Below are 10,567 nucleotides of genomic sequence, written 5' to 3' on the forward strand. Positions count from 1 at the left end.
TTAGCAGAAGCTCCTAGACAAGAGCACATCCATCTTCTTACAAAAAGAGCTCCCCAGGAGCTCATTGGTTGTTTGCCTTTTCTTGTGCAGAGATTGTTTGTTTTTGTTGGTAAAGAGGAAGAAAACCTTTCACACCTCCAGCAGCATACCTTGTAGCTAAGTAACAAAAAGCATCTGTATGTCAGAAGCTACATAAGTCTGGAGTGTCACTGCCAGAAGCCTATACCCATTTCACTGCCACTGGACTTACTGGACAGTGTTAACCCTTAGGCGCACAGCATATTTCTCAGCCCAGAATTTGCAGCATAAAAGGCTTTTCTACTCCAAAACAAATATAGAATTAGGGCAGGAGTAACACCCTCGTGCTCCCAAGTCCAACTGCTGAAAGATGCCGTTGGTCTGGAGCACACACAGCATGTGCTCACATGCCAATGGGGAGATGGCAAGATCTGAGGCCATATTTCAGTGCTATGTTACCCAAATAAGGAAGCATGGGATTGCAGCCACAGCTTTGCTGATTCTGCTAGTGAAGCAGGCAAGCAATTCCATTGTCTGTGCTTCCTTCCCCCCCTCCCCTCCCTCCTACCCCCCAAAAAAAAGTATTACTCTGAAATCTTTGCAAAGTTCCTTGAGATCCATGCACAGAGAACCTCAGTAATATTATTCCAGCAAGTACTCATGGTTTACTGAATGTGTGCTGGTTGGTGCTTTCCTGAATGAATGTTACAGACTGGCCATCTCTGCAGCCATTGCATTTCACAAGAATTCAGTCAATGAAAGGTTGCATTTCATTCTGGACAAGAATAAACTGTTTGTAAAGCAAAAGTTAGATACAAGGAGTGGATTCCTGGAAGAGCAAGAGTGCTCTCATTGCAGGGGGTTGGACTAGATGACTGTTAAATGTTCCTTCTATTTCAGATGTTCCTATGATTCTATGAATGTATTTGAAAAGATCAGCACCATGTGCATCACTTCAGACCCATGGCACTGCATTCACCTCACTTCTACACTGCGTGTGAGCACCAGTGTTTTGTCTGTGACTTTAAATGAATGCCTACTCCACTCTGACCAGAGCATATGACATCTCTGTTAAATTACAGACCAGACTGACTTTGTTCAGTATTTTCCAAAAATGTAAATCTTTCTCAACTATTGTACTTTAACAGAGACTTATAAAAACAAACAAACAAACAAAAAACAACCCCATCCTCCTCCACACACAAAATCAACCCAAACCACACTGTTCCTCCTCCTTCCCCTCCCCCCAAATGACACAAACATTTCATTTCAGACTTATTTTGGAAAACTTTGTTTGAAAGGCACAAAATGAAATCCAGCATCACAGCTCCTTGTCTGTGCTCAAGAGACGTTGGTGATGTGTTAAGGGCTAGGAATGTGCTGTGGAAACAGTTCTAAATTTAAGCAGTTGAGTTTGGGTAAGTCTGGAGACTGTCTAGAAATTTCTCAAGAGCGTGTTGGTTTCTGGTTTCTGTTTGTTCCAGCTTTCACCGATACCTTGACAGATTTTTATTTATTTTATTTTATTTTTTGTCGTATTTCTGCTTCTCTTGCTGTCATGTAAACATCCTTAAGCAACCCAGATCAAACCTGGGTGTTGTTTAGCTTTCAGATATTATAGAAGCTTCTCTCCGGCTTTTGGCATTGAATGAGCAAAGGTTATACCATTCTGAGCGCTGTACACCATTTCCCACTGTTTCACAAGCTCCAGAAGTCAAGACAAAATGTAAGTGCTCTGAGGAAGGTCTCCCATGAAGCTGACTCATGATATTACTGCAATCCAGGGCAAGGCTGCAGGTTTGTGTGCAGTGAAAGCTCTCTTGAGACTCTGTAGCAAAATACAAACTTAACTCTTCTTCTCCCTCGGCTGACTTCCATTGAAGTTTGCAGGAACCTCACAGGGTTGTATTGTGCTCACAAGACAGACCTCATTTAGTTGTGATGGTCTTTAGTTTGCTCTTACTAAACACACTCCTGGAAAGAGGTGCAACAGGATGCAGAATCCTGGCATCAGGTATTCCTCACTGTACAGCCCTCAATAGATCTGTGAAGGTCTCACCAGTTCTCATGCATAAAAGGTTGTTAAGCACTGGAATAGGCTCCCCAGGGAGGTGGTTGAGTCACCATCCATCGCTGGATGTGTTTAAAAATCATTTGGATGTGGTGCTCAGGGACACGATTTAGCAGAGGGCTGTTGGTATGGTTTAGTTGTGGTTGAACTTGATGATCTTTAAGGTCTTTTCCAACCTGAGCAATTCTATGATTCTATGATTCTATGCTTTTTTCAGCTGAGTTTAATATTTGTATGTGTCCTTTGATATATAGCTAAAGAAATAAAAACATTTTTTGTTTCAGATACTCTGATGTAAAGCCTGCTAGAGAACAAGATGGCAGAGTAACAACTATGATTAATAGGAACAGCAAATAGAATAATATAGATAATATTAGGAAGGGGTAAATTATTATATTACTTATCAGTGATATTTAAGTAAAATTCCGGAAGGGTTTTTTTTAGCACCAAAACTCTGGAAAGCACATTAAGATACAGCCTGTTCCAGGAGCATGCTACTGTAGATACACAGGATGGTTGCCCTGGGTCAGACCATCCAGACATCTTTTTGACAGTGTCAAAAACCAAAGACATCAAGAGCATAACAAACACATGTAAAACTCTCCATTGCTCCGCCAGCCTCCAGTAATTTTCAGCTCACTTATTTACTCACTTACTCATCTTACTCACTTAATTTCCATGCAGAAAAGCCCTGACCTTCTTAACCTTTCTACATGCTTTTCTACAGGCTTCAGGACATAAAATAACTGAACTCAAATGCATTTGATGGTGTGTTTGATTTAAAGACAAAAACATCACTTTCTAGATGAAGGCACAAGAAACTAGCTTATTAAGTGATTGAGGCAAATGTACACTACTGATTAAATGAATTTGCCACATGTTTCCATTTGATTCCAACACCCGGAATTTCAGTTTTCATGAATGATGACCTCTGGCATAACATATATAAACTGTGGAGAAGTATTAGAATAATACAAACTCAGGCATAAGATCTACTAGCCAGGACTTTTAAGTTTGTGGGTGAGTAGGGAAAAAAAAAAGAAAGGATATTAATTATTCTGTCAATAAATGTGCTCAAATGTATTTGTATTGAGTGATACTCACTGCAGTTGCTGAGGTTTGAACACAGGAGAACAGGGCGCCTGGCTTACCAGAGAAGGTTATACTGTAACTATACTGATACCGTCTTTCCAGAATATAATTTCTATGGCCAAACTCAAAGAGCTGTTGAAAAACTGTTGCAATTTTGTAGGTATAGGCACCTGCCTTCACTTTGGAGGCAACTAAGCCTGCCCCAGGGTTGGTCTCAATGGTGTGAAGCTAATCTTAGTGGTTGAACAACAGTCCCATTTTCATTCCCTCTGAATGACCTCCCACAGCACCTTCCACTCCCTTTTCCAAGCTCTCCTGTACTTGATGCACAGTCCTTCATCATTCTGCTTTAGCACCCACTGTGCACAGGTGTGGAGGAATTCATTTAAAGGAGGACCCCATTTTCCAAATAATCCAGCTTGCTCTGCAGAACTGCTTAGTGTCGCCATTACTTGCTCCTCCACATTCTGTGTGCTATCATCACACGATAATCTTGATTTTGTATTTACATCAGACTACGGATAGAGAACATTTTCAAGCCTGGAAAAGTGGGTTCATGAATCACAGAATCACAGAGTCATTAATGTTGGAAAAGACCTCAAAGATCATCTGGTCAAACTCTCAAACCATTCCTACCATGCCCACTAACCATGTCCCCCAGTGCCACATCTACACGCTTCTTGAACACCTCCAAGGATAGTGGCCCATCACCGCCCTGAGCAGCCCATTCTGGAGTACGACCACTGTTTAGAAGTTCAGGGTACAGCCTGAACCTCTGCTGGTGCAGCCCGAGCCCATTCTCTCTCATCCTATCTCTGTTACCAAGGAGAAGAGGCTGACCCCCATCTCACCACAACAGCCTCTCAGGTAGAGTCAGCCTTCTGCCTTCAGTCCAAGGAACAGGACTCTCATCTTTCTCATTAGCAACAACTTTGGAAGACCTGTCATCTAGCCAGCCCTTAATCCATTTAAGCCACACCCCACTCATCCAGAGAGTACTATTTTTAAACAACAGAGTACTGCAGTACTAAATCAAACATTGATGACATTTCAGCAACATTAGGTCCAGTTCAACAAACCTGTAATAGCAGAGAAAGAGCAAGAACAGTCTCGGCTGACAAGAGTTATCTTTGACACAGCTGCATGGATGTCAGCAACAACTTTTCTTTAATATTTCCCTGGTTGCTAAAGCTGGGCACTGGTAAGAGCAAAACACTATTACTAGTGGGTTTACTTGGTAAGAGCAGAACACTATTACTAGTGGGTTTACTTCTTAAGAAATCAGTACATATTAGCAGCTTCCTTCTTGCGTCTGGAGACTAGATGCGTCCTTAACTTGAACAACAGCTCTAGCTCCTGTGATGACAGTTACTCTAGTGAAGGATTTCTCCTTTGTGTTTATTTTCCCAGTGATTACCTAGATCATCTGATACTCATATATATCATACAGATATTCGTACCTCGGATGCACTGATATACACATTCGGCTCTTCCAGCTTCCCAGGTTTATGAGTGCTATGTGAGCTATGGAAAATATTCACACTGTGTAAATGCTTGCCTATAATTAGATCAAAGTCTGATAATGATATCTGCAGTCAAAGAGAACGAGGCCATATAGTAAACTGTAGAGCTGTATATTTTACTCATCTAAAATATAATACTGTCACTTGGCTCACCTGTCCCCTGAGCCTATTGGCCACGGAGACTACTTCCAACAGTACCACTCACATTCCAAACTTTCGAGCAACTTAATGCAGACATATTCATTTTAATTGACAAAAATGTCTCCTTTTCCACTCAAAATTTAACCCATCACCCTGCATCAGCAAAAGAGCACACTGAAGTGTGCTACAGAAGCTTACTGACAAGAAGGCTTCCATCTTCTTGTTGGAACCTATTGCTTGCCTCCTGAAGGCATCTCCATCCAGTACTCACATAGTCCAGTGCTGTGGTTATTGAAGTTAGGTTCAAATACAGGTGGTGAGTGTGCTGGGGAATGACAGAAGGATTTGCCACTACTTGGTGCTCAGATGGGAGGGATCAGAAAACCAACCACTCCTGGACATCAAGGTCCTGCCCAGGACACAGTACCTCTACCTTGATCCTAAGCAGAGACCTGAGTTCCAGGTCCCAGTGGCTGTTTTGCATCTCTCCACTTTCCATACTGGACAGTAGTCAAAACTAGAAGGGTCTGAAAATCACAGTTTAAACATATGCAGGGATATTAGCAACAAATCTCTTTAAAGATTCCATTTCTTTATTTCTTTTCCAAAACCACAGTTTCTATTTTTAAAGGCTTATTTAACTGCTTCCTCCCCTGATAAATTAACCATAGCATCCAAGCTTTCCACTGTCTGGCTTGTACCTGTAAGAGCTCTCCAAGATATGGACAAAGCCCTTTACTCATAGTTTACAAACCAAAAATGAATGCACAGAGAGATTAAGTGCTCACTGCTGGCAAAACAAGTGACTGGTCTGCGCTCACCAGTGTTCAGATTAATGTCCTGACAGATCCCTCTTTTCCACTTCCCATGGAACCTGTCTGTGTGCCAGAATAGCATACACTATAACTGTGACCAGTTAGAGTAAGAAAGAACTAAACCGACTCTTTGAAAAGTGTCAGCCTTCTGGTCTAAATGTTCGTATTTCCGTATTTTGCTTTCTTTAAACATTTAGTGGTGGACACTTAACATTTACTCTTCTCTTCCTGACAATCCCATCTGCCATGGCAATTAGGAAGGCAAGCGCATATCTAGGGGCAGCAGTGTCCAGCAGTCGAAACACTGTGTTCAGAGTTTTTCTCTCTGTATGTCCAGCATTCATTGCAAAGCACTGATACAAGCTTGTGCTCACCTGAGTAAAATACTACCACTTGTGTAGATTGTTTTTCCATTGATAACTCTAGAGGGAATGCCAATGCCAGCTTTCTCTTGTTCTAGAGAAAAGACATGCAGCTTTTGATGACTGACCTTATTTTTGCCAACCAGTGACAAAGAAGAAATACCAAACTCATGTCACATGGCTCATCTGAATGGAGCAAAGCTTACTCTGGGAATAACCTTCTATGTGTCTTGATAAACATTCATAACCACCCAAGTGCAGAAGAAAAATCACCTCACCAGCTTGCATGGACAACCTGCTGTTCTGCAGCGTGTAGGCGAAAAGTCACCCAATGGACCCACACTCAGATTAAAGTAAGGAAGAATGTTTTTGACACTGAAGTTGAATTCTTGCAATTTAATTCATTGCACACATCACAATACTATATTTTTACTTGCAGCCAGACTAGCAGGCACTACAGAAATAGAAACCATAAAGGAAATTTATGGAGAAAATGTAGATCCAGGTTCTCAGGCTCCTTTCATATCAGCCTAAGCTAACTCCAAGAAGCTATAACACACCAGACAACAATTCTGTCTCCATAATGGCCTCAGTGGTGTGAAATGCAATGCACCAAGAAGCAGAGTATCCGACTTACTCTGCAGTAAGGTGTAGGGACATCTTGTGGTGTGGCAGTGGGTGCTGGCTGCTATGCAGCAGGCAAGAAAAGCAGCAGTAATATAAACCTTTTTTTAAATTGTTTTTTTCAATTTGAAGGTGGAAGTTTTCCAAAAACATGCACAGCAGCAATATGCTGAGCAGCTCTGCAGCACAGCTCTCCCTTATTTATAGCTGCAGGAGCCCAGAACCTGAGGCAGTGGCAAGGGTTAGCTCTGGAGCAATCCCAGTGCTTTCATTTGGGGAACTGGCAATGCCATAGAACTTTGAAACAACCTAAAAAATGCACCTACTTCCTGCTGCTTGAATATTAAACACTTACAGTATTCCCCCCCTCCCCCCCCCCCCCCCTCCCGATAATGCACATGATAAGCATTTGTTGTTTTTACAGGGAACATTTCAAAGAGGTAAAAAGAAAACACAACTGTCTGATTGATATCTGGTTATTTTACATCTCCATGGGCTCATTAGCAGAGCAGAGGACGCAAAGCAAACAGCGAGGAGCAGCACCGCAATAGCGGCAGCAGCAGCCATGCCTCCAGCTACAAAGGACACCCGTGCTCTCTGCCTGCTGCAGCACGTAGCATCTGTTGATCGCAGGAGGGGTGGCAGGGATGGATGGCCACAGCCCACGCGGGATGTGCCGCATGCCGCAGCCCTCCCATGCTAACCGGGCACCCGGGACCGGGTTATGTGGGCTACGTGGGGCTGCCCCATGGTGCGCCAGGCGATGAGCTGGCAGTGTCTGCATGCCGAGGGATGTGGTTACCCGCAGCCAGGCCCGGCCCCCACGGGCATCCTTGCCCACAGTCTGCAACGGTTCCTCATTACAAATGACGGCGTGAGACGTGGAAATGAAAGTTTTGGCTAAAATGGGGCAAAATGCTGCTCAGACCTCTTCCCTGCCAGGATGAAACTCTGCAGAGATTTTGCCTTAAAAGCATGCAGTCAGCTACGGAGCTGGGGTGACAGCTTACCCAACACATAATTACATGGTTCTGATAACGCAATGCTTGTATTTGATGGAATTAAAAATTAGTAACACCAGAACTGCTTCCTGCAGCAGAAACCGCCCTGCAGTAGATCCTTTATGTTTAACTTCTTAATCAGCTCAGCTCAGCTCCCACAGTGTGAATACACCCTTTTCAGCAGAGCGCGGATTTTCTCCCGCAATCTCCCCTCCTCCCCACTTCTTCCCTCTTTTCTTCTCCATCATCAATCTTGCAAGCATGCCGCTGTGCACTCGCGTTTCCCTCCTGCACATGTTAGCTCAGAGCACTTCACCGGAGCCCCTTCCCCAGCCAAACCCTGCTGGGAAGCTGCAACCACCACTCCCCGATGAAGAACTCTGTGCACAACTTGGTGGCGACCCTGCTGCCCATTGCCCCCTTCCTGCGGCTCCCCTGACCGCAGACAAAAGAGCAAGTAATGCAAAGCTGACTTACTGCTATGGCTTGGAGCCTCTCCTTGTGCAACTCTGCTTCCGCCATCCTGGAGAAAAGGACACGGGAGGAGAGAGGAAGGCAGGAGGGAAAAAAAAAATCCCGTGCCAACAAAACCAAAGGAAAAGCAACAAGAGTGAAGTGAAGCACACACTGCAGTCACCCGGGGGAACTGGAGTAATTGCAAAGAAAGCCGAGCTCCTGTGCAGTAGTCAGCCACTTTTGAAGGCGCTGCGGGCTGGCTCACGGTAGGATCATTTCAGTCGCTGGACCAGTGCCTGCCTCGCTGCCTGTCTCCCAGCTGTATTGCTAACTGCATTTCATTGCAGCTTCTGTGCGCTGTTGCTGTCACACAAGCCATGTATGCACTCTCCCAGCAGCTGAGCACAGGGATAGCTTGCATGGCTATAATTTTTTGCCTTGACGTCTCAGCTCATTTGCTCCTCCTATGGAGCTCTGGGTCGCGGCAGGAGCTTGACATCCGCGGTGCGCACAGACCCGCAGGACTGCAGCAGGGGAGCAGTGCTGCTGCACCTCCCGCACAGACAGGGAGTGGGTCTGCGGGGCTGTAGCAGCCTCGTGGGGCTGGAGACGGAGAGCCGAGGGGCAGTGAAGAGGGAATAAGTGTGGCTGTCAGTAGTAACACGGCACAGAGCTGCAGGGCAGACTGCAAGAGCGGGCGTGAGGAGCACATGTCAGGGGAAGGGAAGGTGGTTGTGCATGGCACGTGTGAGCATCCATCTCTATCAAGTGACAGGGCTGCAAGTAAAAGCCACCTTGCTGGATAACCAGGGTAATAGGTAGGGAAGGAGGCAGGAGGGGAGGGAAGGGAACCAGCACAGTTATTTTTGCAGCATTACCTTTGTTTTTAGCTACAGCATTGACATTACATTCTTCAGTTGATAACTCCTTCACTCCTCTCTCCCTTATGCTGAAGAACCATTCCCTTCCAGCCCCATCCCACCGGGTGCTATAGCACAGCAGGCACAGGACTGCCCCATTGCAGAAGCCAATGGGGGCTAAACATGCATCCCACTGCTGTCCTGCAGAAATGTGCTGTGCAGCAGAAACTGTGGCTTCACCACCACCTGCTGACAGACAGGCAGTCTCCATTGTCGTGGGGGAGACAACCTGGAGGTCACCTTGTTTCACTGAATCATAGAATCACAGGACCACGGAATCATTACAGTTGAAAAAGACTACTACGATTGTCTTGTGCATCCCCACCATGCTATCTAACCATGCCCTTTAGTGTCACATTCATTTGTTTCTTGTACACCTCCAGGGACAGTGACTCCACCACTTCCCTGGGCAGCCTGTTCCAGTGTCTGACCACTCTTTCTGAATCAGAATCTTCCCTAATATCCAACATGAGTTTCCTGTATTAGCATCAAAACTGGGTCTCTAAGCATCATGGAAACCCCACTTTCCCACTTACTCCCTGCTTTCCTCAACTTCAGAACAGCAGTTGGCTCCCTGCCCAAGGGAACAAAACTTAATTTGCCAATTAAATGCACCCCCTGGAGCAGTACACATATTGCTCCCACAGCATTGGCTCAGTCTGCAGTCACTGGGACTCCTTGCATGACCTCTGTTTCCCACGTGCCTCCCATTTGGTGTGCCTTCCAGACTGGTGTTTTACCCCTATGATGGCTGCTTTCCCCCTCTGCTGGTACAAGCCTCCTTCCCTCGTGATGGTATATCAAAGTGACTTCTTGCTTAGCTCTGCCTCACTGAAGGAGGTCCTTTGTTGTACCATAGACTCACAGGATACTGCAAAGTTCTACTAATTTCTGTGGCCAAAAGCAAAGTTTTACTGCAATATCCCAAGTGAGGTGGTGTTCATAAGCAGCTGTCAGGGTGGTCTCACAGCTACGGGAAATGCAACAACATCAACTTAAACCAGGATGCTCTTTCAGTCTTCCAGCTTGTCTTAAATAATCTGTTGGATGGCATCTGGCATGTAGCTTATTTGTTCACTTTTGGCCTTTTTATGTGGAACTTCCTTTGTTATTGTTGTTGTTGTTTTTCACAAAGGTCTGTGCATTATGGCTTGTATTACTACAGATGGTTTTGAAGTATCCTATCACACAGATCGAGACATCTATACTCCCACAGTGCACTGAGAACTTACATGGTCAACTCCTACTGAGGCTTGCAAGTTATGCAATTAAATCCCTTCAATACCCTTCTCATGTTTTGCTGTCAAGCCTTGCCCCAGGGAGGAATTCAGCTATGAGCTGTACCCAGCAAAGGTCAGGGCATGCCTATTGCAGGCTGCGGCTGGAGCTGGGACCAGGACACATCCACCCTGAGATGCAGTCACACTTGGAGCTCTTTCCTTCTCTATGGCAACTCTCCGCAAAGTATTGGGGGTTGGGCTCTATAATCCCTATAGTTCCCTTCCAACCTCTACAATTCCACGATTTTGTGATCCAAACACAAG

General features: G+C 45.0%; 1 protein-coding gene across 6 annotated transcripts in view; it reads right to left on the bottom strand.

Moving 5' to 3' along the window:
- PALM2AKAP2 (PALM2 and AKAP2 fusion) overlaps positions 1-8,538 on the bottom strand; it is a 245,252-nt gene extending 236,714 nt beyond the window's left edge. For 3 of the 6 annotated variants that reach the window (XM_072360518.1, XM_072360517.1, XM_072360516.1), the window contains exon 1: positions 8,125-8,536. In XM_072360518.1, coding sequence (XP_072216619.1) covers positions 8,125-8,169 — 45 coding nt within the window. In that variant the 5' untranslated portion in view covers positions 8,170-8,536. Of the gene's footprint in view, positions 1-8,124 lie in introns of all 6 variants that reach the window. The other 3 variants (XM_072360519.1, XM_072360520.1, XM_072360521.1) reach the window with 2 other exon arrangements.
- Positions 8,539-10,567: the final 2,029 nt, after the last annotated feature.

This window comes from Excalfactoria chinensis, chromosome Z (genome assembly GCF_039878825.1).
Source record: "Excalfactoria chinensis isolate bCotChi1 chromosome Z, bCotChi1.hap2, whole genome shotgun sequence".
Taxonomy (NCBI): Eukaryota; Metazoa; Chordata; class Aves; order Galliformes; family Phasianidae; genus Excalfactoria; species Excalfactoria chinensis.